This window comes from Anomaloglossus baeobatrachus, chromosome 6 (assembly GCF_048569485.1).
Source record: "Anomaloglossus baeobatrachus isolate aAnoBae1 chromosome 6, aAnoBae1.hap1, whole genome shotgun sequence".
Taxonomy (NCBI): domain Eukaryota; kingdom Metazoa; phylum Chordata; class Amphibia; order Anura; family Aromobatidae; genus Anomaloglossus; species Anomaloglossus baeobatrachus.
Genome location: NC_134358.1, coordinates 12,264,596 through 12,285,149, shown reverse-complemented (window position 1 = coordinate 12,285,149; position 20,554 = coordinate 12,264,596). Strand labels below are relative to the sequence as shown.

The 20,554-nt window shown below is 56.4% G+C and overlaps 1 protein-coding gene across 1 annotated transcript in view; it reads left to right on the top strand.

The window, feature by feature from the left end:
* SCRIB (scribble planar cell polarity protein) overlaps positions 1-20,554 on the top strand; it is a 131,652-nt gene that overhangs the window by 7,376 nt on the left and 103,722 nt on the right. The window contains exons 2-3 of the mRNA XM_075315980.1: positions 13,457-13,574; positions 13,960-14,038. Of these exons, the coding sequence (XP_075172095.1) occupies positions 13,457-13,574; positions 13,960-14,038 (197 nt within the window). The remainder of the gene's footprint in view (positions 1-13,456; positions 13,575-13,959; positions 14,039-20,554) is intronic.

Here is a 20,554-nt window from a genome sequence, read left to right as displayed (position 1 = left end):
CTGGGAGGACGTAGAGGATGAGGCAAGGAGGACAGAGTAACAGGAGGCCGGGGAGGGAATCTGAGGTGAGGAGGACAAAGACAGGAGGCCGGGGAGGGAAGCTGAGGTGAGGAGGAGGGCACAGAGAGAGGAGGGGGCTAGAGTGAGGCTGGTGAGAGGAGGACAGAGACTCGGGGAGGGAAAGACAGGGAGAGGAAGACTGGGAAGGGAGGCTGGAGAGAAAAGACCGGGGAGAGAGGCTGAGGTGAGGAAGGCTGTTGAGGCAAGCTGGAGACAGACAGATGGAGAGGAGGCATTTGAGTGGGGGACAGAGGAGGAGGCTGGAGTGAGGCTGGGGAGGGGAGGACAGACAGAGGAGAGGAGGCCGGGGAGGGAGGCTGAGGAGAGCAGGCGGGGGGGGGGGGGCAGAGAGAGGAGGAGGCTGGAGGGAGACTGGAGTAGGCCTGGGAGGGAGGCAAGAGAGGTGGACATAGAGAGACCCGTAGGAGAGGAGGCTGAAGAGAAGAGAACAGTGATAAAGATTAGGCCGGGGAGGAGGGAGAGAGAGAGAGGATGGGGAGGGAGGCTGGAGTGAGGCTGGGGAGGAGAGATGAGAGGAGGCTGGAGGGAGGAGGACAGAGACTGAGAAGGGGGAGCGGGGAGGCCGGAGGGAGGAGTACAGAGAGAGAGAGGCTGAGGAGAGGAGGCCGGGGAGGGAGGACGACAGAGGCTGAAGTGAGACCGGAGGGAGAAGGACAGATGGAGGCTGAGGAGAGGAGGCCGGGGAGGGAGGACGACAGAGGCTGGAGTGAGACCGGAGGGAAGAGGACAGAGGGAGGCTGAGGAGAGGAGGGGGGAGGAGGACACAGAGAGAGGCTAAGGAGGCTGGGGAGGGAGGAGGACAGAAAGGAGGAAAGAGAGAGAGGCTGAGGAGGCTGCAGTGAGGCCCGGAGGACAGAATGAGGAGAGGAGGCTGGAGTGAGACCAAGGAGGGAGGCTAGAGGGAGAAGGACAGAGAAAGGGGCTGAGGAGAGTAGGTTGGAGTGAGGCTAGGCAGGGGAGGCCGGAGGGAGGAGGACAGAGGGACAGAGAAACTGTGGAGAGGAGGCTGGAATGAGGCCGAGGAGGATAGAGAGGCTGGGGAGGGGAGGTTGGAGGGAGAAAGACGGAGAGGAGGCTGGAGTGAGGCCGGAGGGAGGAGGACAGAGAGAGGCTGGGGAGGGCGGCCTGAGGGAGGAGCACAAGAAGGCTGGAGAGGCCAGGGAGGGAGACCGGACGGGGGACAGAGAGACGCTGAGGAGAGGAGGCTGGGGAGGGAGGTCGAGGTGAGTAGGATGAAGAGGGGAGGACTGGAAAGCGAGGCGAAGGTGAGGACGCAGATAGGAGGCTTTGGAGAGGAGGACTGGGAGAGAGGCTGAGGTGTGGACGGGGATAGGCCATAAAGGCTGAGGTAAGGAGGACAGGGATAGGAGGCCAGAGAGGGAGGTTGAGGTGAGAACTGGATGAGGAGGCTGAAGAGACAAGGATGGGTGGGGGAGGCTGAGGGGAGAGGAGACCGGGGAGGGAGGCTGAGGAGGGGAGGCCGGCCAAGGACAAACGGAGAGAGAAGTACTGAGATAGGTGGCCAAAGAGAGGAGGACTTGGGTAGGAGGCTGAAAAGAAGAGGATGGGGAGGACGGACTGGGAGGGAGGATGAGGACAGGGAGAGGCTGAGGAAAGGCCCCCAGCTGCTGTGTGATTGGCGATTGCTGTAAAAGTTTGGTCCTGTGCCCGCCGGTGGTGGTGGTGGCGTCTGCTGCCCGCCGGTGGTGGTGGTGGCGTCTGCTGCCCGCCGGTGGTGGTGGTGGTGTCTGCTGCCCGCCGGTGGTGGTGGTGGTGTCTGCTGCCCGCCGGTGGTGGTGGTGGTGGCGTCTGCTGCCCGCAGGTGGTGGTGGTGGCGGCGTCTGCTGGCCCGCCCGGTGGGTGGGTGGTGGCGTCTGCTGCCCGCCGGTGGTGGTGGTGGCGTCTGCTGCCCGCCGGTGGTGGTAGGTGGCGTCTGCTGCCCGCCGGTGGTGGTGGTGGCGTCTGCTGCCCGCCGGTGGTGGTGGTGGCGTCTGCTGCCCGCCGGTGGTGGTGGTGGCGTCTGCTGCCCGCCGGTGGTGGTCGGTGGCGTCTGCTGCCCGCCGGTGGTGGTGGTGGCGTCTGCTGCCCCGCCGGTGGTGGTGGTGGCGTCTGCTGCCCGCCGGTGGTGGTTGGTGGCGGCGTCTGCTGCCCGCCGGTGGTGGTGGTGGCGGCGTCTGCTGCCCGCCGGTGGTGGTCGGTGGCGGCGTCTGCTGCCCGCCGGTGGTGGGTGGTGGCGGCGTCTGCTGCCCGCCGGTGGTGGTGGTTGGCGGCGTCTGCTGCCCGCCGGTGGTGGTTGGTGGCGGCGTCTGCTGCCCGCCGGTGGTGGTGGTGTGGCGGCGTCTGCTGCCCGCCGGTCGGTGGTGGTGGTGGCGGCGTCTGCTGCCCGCCGGTGGTGGTGGTGGTGGCGGCGTCTGCTGCCCGCCGGTGGTGGGTGGTGGTGGCGGCGTCTGCTGCCCGCCGGTGGTGGTGGTGGTGGCGGCGTCTGCTGCCCGCCGGTGGTGGTGGTGGTTGGTGGCGGCGTCTGCTGCCCGCCGGTGGTGGTGGTGGTGGCGGCGTCTGCTGCCCGCCGGTGGTGGTGGTGGTGGCGGCGTCTGCTGCCCGCCGGTGGTGGTGGTGGTGGCGGCGTCTGCTGCCCGCCGGTGGTGGTGGTGGTGGCGGCGTCTGCTGCCCGCCGGTGGTGGTGGTGGTGGCGGCGTCTGCTGCCCGCCGGTGGTGGTGGTGGTGGCGGCGTCTGCTGCCCGCCGGTGGTGGTGGTGGTGGCGGCGTCTGCTGCCCGCCGGTGGTGGTGGTGGTGGCGGCGTCTGCTGCCCGCCGGTGGTGGTGGTGGGTTGGCGGCGTCTGCTGCCCGCCGGTGGTGGTGGTGGTGGCGGCGTCTGCTGCCCGCTGTCGTCTGTTTTCCCCGGGGCTCTGGCACTGCCCTGGTAATTGCACTGATTAATGGGGCGAGGCTCCGGCCTCCATCTCCGGTCGGACAGGAGCGGCCTCCACCGGTGACTCTTCTGCTTCTGCTTGTAAAATGTTTCATGAGATAATTGTCATTTCTGCCTGATACAAAATGGGGTCTATCCTGCGCACAACACTGCGGCCCTGTGCCCCCCGTCACTGTCCATCCTGCGCACAACACTGCGGCCCTGTGCCCCCCGTCACTGTCCATCCTGCGCACAACACTGCGGCCCTGTGCCCCCCGTCACTGGCCATCCTGCGCACAACACTGCGGCCCTGTGCCCCCCGTCACTGGCCATCCTGCGCACAACACTGCGGCCCTGTGCCCCCCGTCACTGGCCATCCTGCGCACAACACTGCGGCCCTGTGCCCCCCGTCACTGGCCATCCTGCGCACAACACTGCGGCCCTGTGCCCCCCGTCACTGGCCATCCTGCGCACAACACTGCGGCCCTGTGCCCCCCGTCACTGGCCATCCTGCGCACAACACTGCGGCCCTGTGCCCCCCGTCACTGGCCATCCTGCGCACAACACTGCGGCCCTGTGCCCCCCGTCACTGGCCATGCTGCGCACAACACTGCGGCCCTGTGCCCCCCCCGTCACTGGCCATCCTGCGGCCCTGTGCCCCCCCGTCACTGGCCATCCTGCGCACAACACTGCGGCCCTGTGCCCCCCCGTCACTGGCCATCCTGCGCACAACACTGCGGCCCTGTGCCCCCCCCGTCACTGGCCATCCTGCGGCCCTGTGCCCCCCCGTCACTGGCCATCCTGCGGCCCTGTGCCCCCCCGTCACTGGCCATCCTGCGGCCCTGTGCCCCCCCGTCACTGGCCATCCTGCGGCCCTGTGCCCCCCCGTCACTGGCCATCCTGCGGCCCTGTGCCCCCCCGTCACTGGCCATCCTGCGGCCCTGTGCCCCCCCGTCACTGGCCATCCTGCGCACAACACTGCGGCCCTGTGCCCCCCGTCCGGGTCCATCCTGCCAGTACACGGCCGCTCTGTGCTGTGCCCCGTGTTGGCGGTGTGCATGGTCTGTGGGTGTCGTGTTTGTTTTCGGGGTGGTGTTGGCAGCGTCCTGTGCCCGGAGGAGCCGGTCGGCGGTGGCGGCTTCACCCTGTATGATAACAGCAGGTCGGAGGTACGGGCTGAACTCGTTCCTCGGTGCCCTCTGTGGGGCGGGGGATGGGCCCCGTTTCGGGGTGTGATGGGCGACACGGTGGAGCGCTTGTCCTGCCGCTCTTGGCAGCGGATCCTGGTGACGTCACACAGGCGGCCATTGTTCTGCGAGTTTAACTATTAACCCCTGAATACCCTGCCTGCATGTCAGGGACTGAGTACACAGAGGAGCCACGCTGACGAGGGGGGCGCCCTCCACCTCCTGCACTGCGGCTGGGGGGGAGGCCCTCCGTCCTGCACTGCGGCTGTGGGGGGGGGAGGCCCTCCGTCCTGCACTGCGGCTGTGGGGGGGGGAGGCCCTCCGTCCTGCACTGCGGCTGTGGGGGGGAGGCCCTCCGTCCTGCACTGCGGCTGTGGGGGGGGAGGCCCTCCGTCCTGCACTGCGGCTGTGGGGGGGGAGGCCCTCCGTCCTGCTCTGCGGCTCTGTGGGGGGGATGCCCTCCGTCCTGCACTGCGGCTGTGGTGGGGGATGCCCTCCGTCCTGCACTGCGGCTTTGGGGGGGGATGCCCTCCGTCCTGCACTGCGGCTTTGGGGGGGGATGCCCTCCGTCCTGCACTGCGGCTGTGGGGGGGGATGCCCTCCGTCCTGCACTGCGGCTGTGGGGGGGATGCCCTCCGTCCTGCACTGCGGCTGGGGGGGAGGCCCTCCGTCCTGCACTGCGGCTGTGGGGGGGATGCCCTCCGTCCTGCACTGCGGCTGTGGGGGGGGAGGCCCTCCTTCCTGCACTGTGGCTCAGAGCTTTAGTTTTCGTTTGTGGGGTCCCTATGGCGGGGGCTCTGTGGTCGGGGGCTCTGTGGTGGCGGCCGGCGGCGAGGGCTCTGTGGTGTGGGGGAGCTCTGTGGTCTAGGGGGGGGGGGGGCTCTGTGGTCTAGGAGGGGGGGGGGGGCTCTATGGTCTGGGGGGGGCTCTGTGGTGGTGGCCGGCGGCGAGGGCTCTGTGGTGTGGGGGGGGGCTCTGTGGTGTGGGGGGGCTCTGGGGGGTGGGGGCTCTAGGGGCTGGGGGCTCTGTGGTCTGGGGGGGCTCTGCGGCGGCCGGGGGTTCTGTGGTCGGGGGCTCGGGATGTGACTCCCGGGAATGGGAAGGAAATGTCCTGAGTTGTGGAATGAGGAAGAGGCGGTTGTTGCGTTCCTGGCATTCTCCTCCGTCCTGTCTGTACAGACGACATCCCCGACTAGAACACTCTATTACTCCCTGTTATCCGCCAGTGCATGACGCGCAGCAATGTCTGCTATTATCACTCCTGTGACGGGTGGAGGGAGTGCAGATGCCGGTGTGTAGAGATCTAGTGCGGGGTATATACACTCTATATGCTCACTCATGAGAATATCAGATACAGCGTATACCCTGCACTGTACAAAGCACCTGGATATAAGTCTACACGCCCCCAGTGCGGGATTGTGCGGTGCAGAATTTGAGCACTTCAGGATTTTCCCTGTTTGTTTCAGGGGAAATAAAAGTAACAAAACTGCAATAATTCAGTTGCATAAGTGTTCACACCCTCCTATAATGGGGCGTTGGTTGTGCTCAGAATCAGCGATCCCATCCCCCATGTTACACGGTATCAGCGCTCGGGAAGCGTCATTCACATCTGATTATCCCCAGAGAAAGTGTCGCTGATTTCCTGACGTTTTGTGTAAACAGCCGACAACACAGCAAAGGTCTCACTGTGGAACGTGACCGCGAGAGAGGACGGGACAAAGACATGTCCCAGGGGTTTCAGCCTGTGATGATGTTATGAAGAAGGCGCTGGAATTTGGCACGACGGTGACATCACCGAGAAATGGCCGAGAAGAAAACTGGTCCAGAGGCTGCAGAGAGGCGACAGCAACATTAAAGGAGCTGCAGGGATTTCTGTCCAGTCCTGACTGTGTCCTCATGTGACAACAATCTCCCGGATTCTTCATATGTCCGGCCGGTGGGGGAGGAGCAAGACAAAAAACATCAGTCTCCACCGCACATCCCCAGAAGATCACACTCCCCACAGTGAGGCATGCTGGAGGCAGCATTGTTCTCGGGTTTTCAGCAGATGGAACTGGAGCTTTAGCCAAGTGGGAGGGACTTATGGACAGAACAAATACCAGACAATAATGGATACCAGAATTTTACCTTTCACCACAACGACCCTGAGCGGCCAAGCCTGGACCGGAGTCCGAGGGGAAATGTGTGGTGACCTGAAGAGGGCGCTGTGCACAGGAGACCCCCGAAATCTGCCAGAGGGGGAAGAGGGGGCCCTGCGCACACCATATACCCCCCTCTGCTCTGCGCACACTATGTACCCCCCCCGCTCTGCGCAGCACACTATATACCCCCCGCTCTGCGCACACTATATACCCCCCGCTCTGCGCACACTATATACCCTCCCCCCGCTCTGCGCACACTATATACCCCCCCCCGCTCTGCGCACACTATATACCCCCCCCCGCTCTGCGCACACTATATACCCCCCCCGCTCTGCGCACACTATATACCCCCCCGCTCTGCGCACACTATATACCCCCCCCGCTCTGCGCAGCACACTATATACCCCCCCGCTCTGCGCAGCACACTATATACGCCCCCCGCTCTGCGCAGCACACTATATACGCCCCCGCTCTGCGCAGCACACTATATACGCCCCCGCTCTGCGCAGCACACTATATACGCCCCCGCTCTGCGCAGCACACTATATACGCCCCCGCTCTGCGCAGCACACTATATACGCCCCCGCTCTGCGCAGCACACTATATACGCCCCCGCTCTGCGCAGCACACTATATACGCCCCCCGCTCGGCGCAGCACACTATATACGCCCCCGCTCGGCGCAGCACACTATATACGCCCCCGCTCTGCGCAGCACACTATATACGCCCCCGCTCTGCGCAGCACACTATATACGCTCTGCGCAGCACACTATATACCCCCTGCCCGCTCTGCGCAGCACACTATATACCCCCTCCCCGCTCTGCGCAGCACACTATATACCCCCTCCCCCGCTCTGCGCAGCACACTATATACCCCCTCCCCGCTCTGCGCAGCACACTATATACCCCCTCCCCGCTCTGCGTAGCACACTATATACCCCCTCCCCGCTCTGCGCAGCACACTATATACCCTGCTCTTGTATACCCGCTCCTCCCGTTGCGTCTCTAGCGCTCGGATTCCTTCCTGCTTCCTCCCGCTGTTTTGGGAAGTGGCGGTTTCCTGTCGTCTTTGCTGCTGTCTCCGCCGGCAATGTGCGCTGTACGGATGAGAACGCACTGCCCTCCTCTGCTTGCTGTCAGTGAGGGAGGACCAGGGATGATCGAATACCAAAATATCCACTTCGATGAATATCTGACGAATACCTCGCCGCTATTTGAGTATTCGCAAATATTTGACTCCCCCAATGTAAGTCTATGGGAAACCCGAATAATTTCACGTCGGACCCAACGGTGAGCTGCGGTGACTGAGGAAGAGGCGGACACAGCGCGTTCACAGCCTGGAGAAGAGGCCGCACTGCATTGAGGGGGTCTTGGAATCACGCGCTCAGAGCAGCACGCGGCGTGTACGTAGTCGCCAGAACAGCTCTCAAACCAAAGTAATCGCTTTTTTGACAAACAGAACGCAGGTCTTTCGGTCTTCTCTCTCTGTCCGTCGGTCGGTCTCTCTCTGTGTCTCTCGGTCGGTCTCTCCCTCTCCCCTCCTCTCTCATACTCACCGATGCACGGCTGTCACACTGCTCTGGCGGCTTCTCATGCTTTTGAAAATGCCGACCGCTCATTATTCCATCTCGTATTCACTGCTTACCACGCCCACCGGCGCCTATGATTGGTTACAGTCAGACACGCCCCCACGCTGAGTGACAGCTGTCTCACTGCAACCAATCACAGCCTAAAATATCAGCCAGCAGCCGCCCGGAATTGCCGCATTTATTAGATGCGACAGTCCCGGGACTCTACCCGGCTCATCCCGAATTGCCCTGGTGCGGTGGCAATCTGGGTAATAAGGAGTTAACGGCAGCCCATAGCTGCCACTTAAGGTCCAGTCACACTAAGCAACTTACCAGCGATCCCAACAACGATAGGGATCGCTGGTAAGTTGCTAGGAGGTTGCTGGTGAGATGTCACACTGCGATGCTCCAGCAATCCCACCAGCAACCTGACCTGGCAGGGATCGCTGGAGCGTGGCTACACGAGTTGCTGGTGAGCTCACCAGCAACCAGTGACCAGCCCCCAGTCTCCTAGTTACAGCACACATCAGGTTAATTAACCCGATGTGTGCTGCAGCTAAATGTGCACAGAGCAGGGAGCAGCGCACAATGCTTAGCGCTGGCTCCTTGCTCTTCTAGTTACAGCACACATCGGGTTAATTACCCGATGTGTGCTGCAGCTACATGTGCACAGAGCAGGAGCCGGCACTGACAGTGAGAGCGGCGGAGGCTGGTAACAAAGGTAAATATCGGGTAACCAAGGACAGGGCTTCTTGGTTACCCGATGTTTACATTGGTTACCAGCCTCCGCAGAAGCCGGCTCCTGCTGCCTGCACATTAGTTGTTGCTGTCTCGCTGTCACACACAGCGATCTGTGCTTCACAGCGGGACAGCAACAACTAAAAAATGGCCCAGGACATTCAGCAACAACCAACGACCTCACAGCAGGGGCCAGGTTGTTGCTGGATGTCACACACAGCAACATCGCTAGCAACGTCACAAAAGTTGTTCGTTACCAGCGATGTTGCTAGCGATGTTGCTTAGTGTGACGGGGCCTTAAGTCTTAGGTTAATCATGGCAGACGTCTCCCCGAGATACCTTCCATGATTAACCTGTAAGTCAAAGTAAATAAACACACACACCCGAAAAATCCTTTTATTTGGAATAAAAGACAAAAAAAACACCCTCTTTCACCACTTTATTAAAATCCCCAAATACCCCTCCAGGTCCGGCGTAATCCACGACGTCCCACGACGCTCTCAGCTCTGCTACATGAAGCTGACGGGAGCGGCCACAGACCACGACCGTTCTCTGTCAGCTCCCCGCAGCAAATGAAGTGAGTCGCGCTGTGAGCGGTGCCGTCACTCAGGTGACCTGCGGCCACTGCTCTCAGGTGGAGGACTGCAGCTGTGGCCGCGGGTCACCTGAGTGACGGCACTGCTGATCGCGCGGCTCACTGCGGTCACTCAGGGAATTTGCGGTCACGGGTGAGTCCTTCACCTGTGATCGCAAATCAGGCCGCGGCACACGCACAGAGCTGGGGGATGACAATGAAGTCGGGTGAAGTTCATCAGAGTTCATTCTGATCGCACGGCTCTGTCTCGCAGCCAGCCATGCTCTATGGGGATGTAGCCGAGCCGAGTGGGACCGCACTGTCAAAAATGCATCCAAAACGCTGATCGGGAATGCTTCCATTCACTGACAGCATGCAGAGATGGTGGGAAATGTTTCCATTCACTAACAGCAAGCAGAGATGATGGGGAATGTTTCCATTCACTGACAGCAAGCAGAGATGATGGGGAATGTTTCCACTCATTGACAGCAAGCAGAGGTGATGGGGAATGTTTACACTCATTGACAGCTAGCAGAGATGATGGGGAATGTTTCTATTCACTGACAGCAAGCAGAGATGATGGGGAATGTTTCTATTCACTGACAGCAAGCAGAGATGATGGGGAATGTTTCCACTCATTGACAGCAAGCAGAGGTGATGGGGAATGTTTACACTCATTGACAGCTAGCAGAGATGATGGGGAATGTTTACACTCATTGACAGCTAGCAGAGATGATGGGGAATGTTTCTATTCACTGACAGCAAGCAGAGATGATGGGGAATGTTTCTATTCACTGACAGCAAGCAGAGATGATGGGGAATGTTTCTATTCACTGACAGCAAGCAGAGATGATGGGGAATGTTTCCATTCACTGACAGTAAGCAGAGATGGTGAGGAATGTTTCCATTCACTGACAGCAAGCAGAGATGTGGGGAATATTTCCATTCACTGACAGTAAGCAGAGATGGTGTGGAATGTTTCCATTCACTGACCGCAAGCTGAGATGATGGGGAATATTTCTATTTATTGACAGCAAGCAGAGCATGGCTGGCTACCAGATAGAGCCACGCGATGAGAATAGACTTCACCCGACTTCATTGTCATCGCGCTGCTCTTTCTGTGCTGGAGCCTGATTTGCGATCACAGGTGAAGGACTCACCGGTGACCGCAGTGAGCCGCGCGATCAGCGGTGCCGTCACTCAGGTGACCCGCAGCCAGCTGCAGTCCTCCACCTGAGAGCGGTGGCCGCGGGTCACCTGAGTGACGTCACCGCTGATCGCGTGACTCCCTTCAGTTGCTCGCTTACAGGAGCGGCGGTGTTCTACGGCTGCTCCTGTCGGCTTCATGTAGCAGAGCTGTATGTGTCGCGGGAACTTGTAGATTACGCCGGACCTGGAGGGGTATTTTGGGATTTTAATAAAGTGATGAAAGAGGGTGTGTTTTTTGTCTTTTATTCCAAATAAAGGGTTTTTCGGGTGTATGTTTATTTACTTTCACTCACAGGTTAATCATGGGGGTGTCACAGACGCCTGGCATCACTAACCTAGGACTTAGTGGCAGCTATGGGCTGCTGCCATTAACTCCATATTACCCCGATTGCCACCGCACCAGGGCAATTCGGGATGAGCCAGGTACAGTCCCGGAACTCTCGCATCTAATGGATGCGGCAATTCCAGGCGGCTGGTGGCTGATTTTTTTTTTAGGCTGGGGGCTCCCCATCCTAAGAATACCAGTCCTCAGTTGTGTGGCTTTATCTTGTCTGGTATCAAAATTTGGGGGGGGGACAGCACGTCGTATTTTTAATTATTTTTACTGCACTACATAGACCCACCCACCGGCGGCTGTGATTGGTTGCAGTGAGACAGCTGTCACTCAGCGAGGGGGTGTGTCTGAATGTAACCAATCATAGGCGCCGGTGGGCGGGGGAAGCAGGGAATACGGGATGGAATAATGAGCGGCCGGCGTTTTCAAAAGAAAAGTCACCAGAGCAGTGAGAACGCCGTGCAGCGCCGGGGATCGGTGAGTGTGAGACAGAGGGAGAGACCGACCGACTGAGAGAGGGACCGAAAGACCTACTTCCTGTTTGTAAAAAAAAAAAAGCCATTTATGGAGCTGCTACTGGACGCTGCCTTATATAGCCCCGATGCCGCTGTGCGGCCAATCACAGGAACACCACAACAAAGATGGCCGCAGCGTTACTGTGAGGGCAAGCAACAACAGACGTGTTCATTGGCTGGAAAAAGGCGCCAGGAAGTCAGAAAGGAAAATGAAAGTACCGGATCGAATACCATATTATCCGCCGGATAGCGAATCCCTCGAATACATTCACTCATCCCCAGTGAGGACCCTGCACCGTCACCCAGCACTGATACATTGCACCAAACACTCAGCTGTGAGCAGGTCCCTGACAATGTCTCCCCTATCCCCGGAGCCCCCTCTGTACGGGCTGTGGGGGACGAGGAGTGATGGGAAGGCAGAGATGGGGTCTCCGGTGTGGAGGCAGAGGAGGCTCGCGATGTGTGGTGATTGACAGTGCAGGGGAGGCCGCCATCACCTCAGTACTTGCCTGCCACCCGCCCATCTCTGGCCAGGTGCTTGCCCCTGCCTCGGGCCCGGGTTCCTGCTGGCTTTGTGTGCCACCTCAGGTCCAGCCTCGTGCTGCCTGCCCACCCGCCTGGCCTTGTGTGTCGCCCACCTCTGGCCCATGTGCCGCTCGCTCGCCCGTGTGTCGCCCACCTCTGGCCCATGTGCCGCTCGCTCGCCCGTGTGTCCCCCACCTCTGCCCCATGTGCCGCTCGCCCGTGTGTCCCCCACCTCTGCCCCATGTGCCGCTCGCCCGTGTGTCCCCCACCTCTGGCCCATGTGCCGCTCGCTCGCCCGTGTGTCCCCCACCTCTGCCCCATGTGCCGCTCGCCCGTGTGTCCCCCACCTGTGGCCCATGTGCCGCTCGCTCGTCCGTGTGTCGCCCACCTCTGGCCCATGTGCCGCTCGCTCGTCCGTGTGTCGCCCACCTCTGGCCCATGTGCCGCTCGCTCGTCCGTGTGTCGCCCACCTCTGGCCCATGTGCCGCTCGCTCGCCCGTGTGTCCCCCACCTCTGCCCCATGTGCCGCTCGCTCGTCCGTGTGTCGCCCACCTGTGGCCCGTGTGCCGCTCGCTCGTCCGTGTGTCGCCCACCTCTGGCCCATGTGCCGCTCGCTCGTCCGTGTGTCGCCCACCTCTGGCCCATGTGCCGCTCGCTCGTCCGTGTGTCGCCCACCTCTGGCCCATGTGCCGCTCGCTCGTCCGTGTGTCGCCCACCTCTGGCCCATGTGCCGCTCGCTCGTCCGTGTGTCGCCCACCTCTGGCCCATGTGCCGCTCGCTCGCCCGTGTGTCCCCCACCTCTGCCCCATGTGCCGCTCGCCCGTGTGTCCCCCACCTCTGGCCCATGTGCCGCTCGCTCGCCCGTGTGTCGCCCACCTCTGGCCCATGTGCCGCTCGCTCGCCCGTGTGTCCCCCACCTCTGCCCCATGTGCCGCTCGCCCCGTGTGTCCCCCACCTCTGGCCCATGTGCCGCTCGCTCGCCCGTGTGTCCCCCACCTCTGCCCCATGTGCCGCTCGCCCGTGTGTCCCCCACCTCTGGCCCATGTGCCGCTCGCTCGCCCGTGTGTCCCCCACCTCTGCCCCATGTGCCGCTCGCTCGTCCGTGTGTCGCCCACCTGTGGCCCGTGTGCCGCTCGCTCGTCCGTGTGTCGCCCACCTCTGGCCCATGTGCTGCTCGCTCGCCCGTGTGTCCCCCACCTCTGCCCCATGTGCCGCTCGCTCGTCCGTGTGTCGCCCACCTGTGGCCCGTGTGCCGCTCGCTCGTCCGTGTGTCGCCCACCTCTGGCCCATGTGCCGCTCGCTCGTCCGTGTGTCGCCCACCTCTGGCCCATGTGCCGCTCGCTCGTCCGTGTGTCGCCCACCTCTGGCCCATGTGCCGCTCGCTCGCCCGTGTGTCGCCCACCTCTGGCCCATGTGCCGCTCGCTCGCCCGTGTGTCCCCCCACCTGTGGCCCATGTGCCGCTCGCTCGTCCGTGTGTCGCCCACCTCTGGCCCATGTGCCGCTCGCTCGTCCGTGTGTCGCCCACCTCTGGCCCATGTGCCGCTCGCTCGCCCGTGTGTCCCCCACCTGTGGCCCATGTGCCGCTCGCTCGCCCGTGTGTCCCCACCTGTGGCCCATGTGCCGCTCGCCCGGCCTCGTTTGCCGCTCGCTGTGATCCTGTTCCTTTCTTTTCAGCCTTTCTTCCGGCTGCTGAATCTGAGGAAGCTGGGGCTGAGCGACAATGAGATCCAGCGGCTGCCCCCGGAGGTGGCCAACTTCATGCAGCTGGTGGAGCTGGACATCTCCCGCAATGGTGAGACCCCGGGGTCCTCCCCACTCCACGCTCCTCCCCTGCTCCCCTCCTGCTCTGCACCCCTCGCCCTCCACACCCTTTCCCCGCGCAACGCCCCTCCCGCTTCCGCGCCCCTCCCGCTTCCGCGCCCCTCCCGCTTCCGCGCCCCTCCCGCTTCCGCGCCCTCCCGCTTCCGCGCCCCTCCCGCTTCCGCGCCCCTCCCGCTTCCGCGCCCCTCCCGCTTCCGCGCCCCTCCCGCTTCCGCGCCCCCTCCCGCTTCCGCGCCCCTCCCGCTTCCGCGCCCCTCGCTCCCCTACCGCTCCGCGCCCCTCCCACTCCTGCGCCCTTCCCGCTCCTCGTCCCTCCGCAGCACTGTCCTCTTTCATTTTCTGTTTCTCTTTTTCAGACATTCCTGAAATTCCTGAGAGTATCAAGTTCTGCAAATCCCTGGAGATTGCGGATTTCAGTGGGAACCCCCTGTCCAGGTAATAATGGGGGGATCAGGGATGTGAGGGGCACCGGACCCTGCACATCTCCGGGTTATACCATCTCTGCTGCCTGACTGTGAATGGAAACTTCCCTGCCTAGTCCTGCTCACAGCTGAGGGGCTGTTACAGTGTGTCTGCAGATAGACCAGGCATCGGGCAAATAACTGCACTGATACATTGTAACGAATCCTCAGTGTGTGTGTGTGTGTACAGACCCCCACAGGTATAGGGAGTGTATACAGACCCCCATGTGTATAGTGTGTGTATACAGACCCCCATGTGTATAGTGTGTGTATACAGACCCCCATGTGTATAGTGTGTGTATACAGACCCCCATGTGTATAGTGTGTGTATACAGACCCCCATGTGTATAGTGTGTGTATACAGACCCCCATGTATATAGTGTGTGTATACAGACCCCCATGTGTATAGTGTGTGTATACAGACCCCCGTGTGTATAGTGTTAGTATACAGACCCACATGTATATAGTGTGTGTATACAGACCCCCCATGTGTATAGTGTGTGTATACAGACCCCATGTGTATAGTGTGTGTGTATACAGACCCCCATGTATATAGTGTGTGTATACAGACCCCCATGTGTATAGTGTGTGTATACAGACCCCATGTGTATAGTGTGTGTGTATACAGACCCCCATGTATATAGTGTGTGTATACAGACCCCCGTGTGTATAGTGTTAGTATACAGACCCCCATATATATAGTGTGTGTATACAGACCCCATGTATATAGTGTGTGTATACAGACCCCCATGTGTTATAGTGTGTGTATACAGACCCCATGTGTATAGTGTGTGTATACAGACCCCATGTGTATAGTGTGTGTATACAGACCCCCATGTGTATAGTGTGTGTATACAGACCCCCATGTGTATAGTGTGTGTATACAGACCCCCATGTGTATAGTGTGTGTATACAGACCCCCATGTGTATAGGGAGTGTATACAGACCCCATGTATATAGTGTGTGTATACAGACCCCCATGTGTATAGTGTGTGTATACAGACCCCCATGTGTATAGGGAGTGTATACAGACCCCATGTATATAGTGTGTGTATACAGACCCCCATGTGTATAGTGTGTGTATACAGACCCCCCATGTATATAGTGTGTGTATACAGACCCCCATGTGTATAGTGTGTGTATACAGACCCCCATGTATATAGTGTGTGTATACAGACCCCCATGTGTATAGTGTGTGTATACAGGCCCCCATGTATATAGTGTGTGTATACAGACCCTCATGTGTATAGGGAGTGTATACAGACCCCATGTGTATAGTGTGTGTATACAGACCCCCATGTGTATAGTGTGTGTATACAGACCCCATGTATATAGTGTGTGTATACAGACCCCCATGTGTATAGTGTGTGTATACAGACCCCCGTGTGTATAGTGTGTGTATACAGACCCCATGTATATTAGTGTGTGTATACAGACCCCCATGTATATAGTGTGTGTATACAGACCCCATGTATATAGTGTGTATACAGACCCCCATGTGTATAGTGTGTGTATACAGACCCCCATGTGTATATAGTGTGTATACAGGCCCCCATGTATATAGTGGTTGTGTATACAGACCCCCATGTGTATAGTGTGTGTATACAGACCCCCATGTGTATAGTGTGTGTATACAGACCCCCATGTGTATAGTGTGTGTATACAGACCCCCATGTGTATAGTGTGTGTATACAGACCCCCATGTGTATAGTGTGTGTATACAGACCCCCATGTGTATAGTGTGTGTATACAGACCCCCATGTGTATAGTGTGTGTATACAGACCCCCATGTGTATAGTGTGTGTATACAGACCCCCATGTGTATAGTGTGTGTATACAGACCCCATGTGTATAGTGTGTGTGTATACAGACCCCCATGTGTATAGTGTGTGTATACAGACCCCCATGTATATAGTGTGTGTATACAGACCCCATGTGTATAGTGTGTGTATACAGACCCCCATGTATATAGTGTGTGTATACAGACCCCATGTGTATAGTGTGTGTATACAGACCCCCATGTGTATAGTGTGTGTGTATACAGACCCCCATGTGTATATAGTGTGTGTACAGACCCCCATGTGTATATAGTGTGTGTATACAGACCCCCATGTGTATAGTGTGTGTATACAGACCCCCATGTGTATAGTGTGTGTATACAGACCCCCATGTATATAGTGTGTGTATACAGACCCCCATGTGTATATAGTGTGTGTATACAGACCCCCGTGTGTATAGTGTGTGTATACAGACCCCCCGTGTGTATAGTGTGTGTATACAGACCCCCGTGTGTATAGTGTGTGTATACAGACCCCCATGTATATAGTGTGTGGTATACAGACCCCCATGTATATAGTGTGTGTATACAGACCCCCATGTATATAGTGTGTGTATACAGACCCCCATGTATATAGTGTGTGTATACAGACCCCCATGTGTATAGTGTGTGTATACAGACCCCCATGTATATAGTGTGTGTATGCAGACCCCCATGTGTATAGTGTGTGTATACAGACCCCCATGTATATAGTGTGTGTATACAGACCCCCATGTGTATAGTGTGTGTATACAGACCCCCATGTATATAGTGTGTGTATACAGACCCCATGTGTATAGTGTGTGTATACAGACCCCCATGTGTATAGTGTGTGTACAGACCCCCATGTATATAGTGTGTGTATGCAGACCCCCATGTGTATAGTGTGTGTATGCAGACCCCCATGTGTATAGTGTGTGTATACAGACCCCCATGTATATAGTGTGTGTATACAGACCCCCATGTGTATAGTGTGTGTATACAGACCCCCATGTATATAGTGTGTGTATACAGACCCCATGTGTATAGTGTGTGTATACAGACCCCCATGTGTATAGTGTGTGTACAGACCCCCATGTATATAGTGTGTGTATACAGACCCCATGTGTATAGTGTGTGTATACAGACCCCATGTGTATAGTGTGTGTATACAGACCCCCATGTGTATAGTGTGTGTATACAGACCCCATGTGTATAGTGTGTGTATACAGACCCCATGTGTATAGTGTGTGTATACAGACCCCCATGTGTATAGTGTGTATATACAGACCCCCATGTGTATAGTGTGTGTATACAGACCCCCATGTATATAGTGTGTGTATACAGACCCCATGTGTATAGTGTGTGTATACAGACCCCCATGTGTATAGTGTGTGTATACAGACCCCCATGTGTATATAGTGTGTGTACAGACCCCCATGTGTATATAGTGTGTGTATACAGACCCCCATGTATATAGTGTGTGTATACAGACCCCCATGTATATAGTGTGTGTATACAGACCCCCATGTATATAGTGTGTCGTGTATATACAGACCCCATGTGTATAGTGTGTGTATACAGACCCCCATGTGTATAGTGTGTATACAGACCCCCATGTTTATAGTGTGTGTATACAGGCCCCCATGTGTATAGTGTGTGTATACAGACCCCCATGTATATAGTGTGTGTATACAGACCCCCATGTATATAGTGTGTGTATACAGACCCCCATGTGTATAGTGTGTGTATACAGGCCCCCATGTGTATAGTGTGTATACAGGCCCCCATGTGTATAGTGTGTGTATACAGACCCCCATGTGTATAGTGTTAGTATACAGACCCCCGTGTGTATAGTGTGTGTATACAGACCCCCATGTGTATAGTGTGTGTATACAGACCCCATGTGTATAGTGTGTATACAGACCCCCCATGTGTATAGTGTGTGTGTATACAGACCCCCATGTGTATAGTGTGTGTATACAGACCCCCATGTATATAGTGTGTGTATACAGACCCCCATGTGTATAGTGTGTGTATACCAGACCCCCATGTGTATAGTGTGTGTATACAGACCCCCATGTGTATACGTGTGTGTATACAGACCCCCATGTGTATAGTGTGTGTATACAGACCCCATGTGTATAGTGTGTGTATACAGACCCCCATGTGTATAGTGTGTGTATACAGACCCCCATGTGTATAGTGTGTGTATACAGACCCCCATGTGTATAGTGTGTGTATACAGACCCCCATGTGTATAGTGTGTGTATACAGACCCCCATGTGTATAGTGTGTATACAGACCCCCCATGTATATAGTGTGTGTATACAGACCCCCATGTGTATATAGTGTGTGTACAGACCCCCATGTGTATATAGTGTGTGTATACAGACCCCCATGTATATAGTGTGTGTATACAGACCCCCATGTGTATATAGTGTGTGTATACAGACCCCCGTGTGTATAGTGTGTGTATACAGACCCCCGTGTGTATAGTGTGTGTATACAGACCCCCCGTGTATATAGTGTGGTATACAGACCCCCATGTATATAGTGTGTGTATACAGACCCCCATGTATATAGTGTGTGTATACAGACCCCCATGTATATAGTGTGTGTATACAGACCCCCATGTATATAGTGTGTGTATACAGACCCCCATGTGTATAGTGTGTGTATACAGACCCCCATGTATATAGTGTGTGTATGCAGACCCCCATGTGTATAGTGTGTGTATACAGACCCCCATGTATATAGTGTGTGTATACAGACCCCCATGTATATAGTGTGTGTATACAGACCCCATGTGTATAGTGTGTGTATACAGACCCCATGTGTATAGTGTGTGTATACAGACCCCCATGTGTATAGTGTGTGTATACAGACCCCCATGTGTATAGTGTGTGTATACAGACCCCCCATGTGTATAGTGTGTGTATACAGACCCCATGTGTATAGTGTGTGTATACAGACCCCCATGTGTATAGTGTGTGTATACAGACCCCCATGTATATAGTGTGTGTATACAGACCCCCATGTATATAGTGGTGTGTATACAGACCCCCATGTGTATATAGTGTGTGTACAGACCCCCATGTGTATATAGTGTGTGTATACAGACCCCCATGTATATAGTGTGTGTATACAGACCCCCATGTATATAGTGTGTGTATACAGACCCCCCATGTATATAGTGTGTGTATACAGACCCCATGTGTATAGTGTGTGTATACAGACCCCCATGTGTATAGTGTGTGTATACAGACCCCATGTGTATAGTGTGTGTATACAGACCCCCGTGTGTATAGTGTGTGTATACAGACCCCCGTGTGTATAGTGTGTGTATACAGACCCCTGTGTGTATAGTGTGTGTATACAGACCCCCCATGTATATAGTGTGTGTATACAGACCCCCATGTATATAGTGTGTGTATACAGACCCCCATGTATATAGTGTGTGTATACAGACCCCCATGTGTATAGTGTGTGTATACAGACCCCCATGTATATAGTGTGTGTATACAGACCCCCGTGTGTATAGTGTGTGTGTATACAGACCCCCTGTGTGTATAGCTGTGTGTATACAGACCCCCCATGTATATAGTGTGTGTATACAGACCCCCATGTATATAGTGTGTGTATACAGACCCCCATGTGTATAGTGTGTGTATACAGACCCCCATGTATATAGTGTGTGTATACAGACCCCCATGTATATAGTGTGTGTATACAGACCCCCATGTGTATAGTGTGTGTATACAGACCCCCATGTGTATAGTGTGTGTATACAGACCCCCATGTGTATAGTGTGTGTATACAGACCCCCATGTGTATAGTGTGTGTATACAGACCCCCATGTATATAGTGTGTGTATACAGACCCCCATGTGTATAGTGTGTGTATACAGACCCCATGTGTATAGTGTGTGTATACAGACCCCCACAGGTATAGGGAGTGTATACAGACCCCCTATGTATATAGTGTGTGTATACAGACCCCCATGTATATAGTGTGTGTATACAGACCCCATGTATATAGTGTGTATACAGACCCCCATGTGTATATAGTGTGTGTATTACAGACCCCCATGTATATAGTGTGTGTATACAGACCCCCATGTGTATAGTGTGTGTATACAGACCCCCATGTGTATAGTGTGTATACAGACCCCCATGTATATAGTGTGTGTATACAGACCCCCATGTATATAGTGTGTGTATACAGGACCCCCCATGTGTATAGTGTGTGTATACAGGCCCCCATGTGTATAGTGTGTGTATACAGGCCCCCATGTGTATAGTGTGTGTATACAGGCCCCCATGTGTATAGTGTGTGTATACAGGCCCCCATGTGTATAGTGTGTGTATACAGACCCCCATGTGTATAGTGTGTATACAGACCCCCATGTATATAGTGTGTGTATACAGGCCCCCAATGTGTATAGTGTGTATATACAGACCCCCATGTATATAGTGTGTGTATACAGACCCCCATGTATATAGTGTGTGTACAGACCCCATGTGTATAGTGTGTGTATACAGGCCCCCATGTGTATAGTGTGTGTATACAGGCCCCCATGTGTATAGTGTGTGTTATACAGACCCCCGTGTGTATAGTGTTAGTATACAGACCCCCCATGTGTATAGTGTGTGTATACAGACCCCCATGTGTATAGTGTGTGTATACAGACCC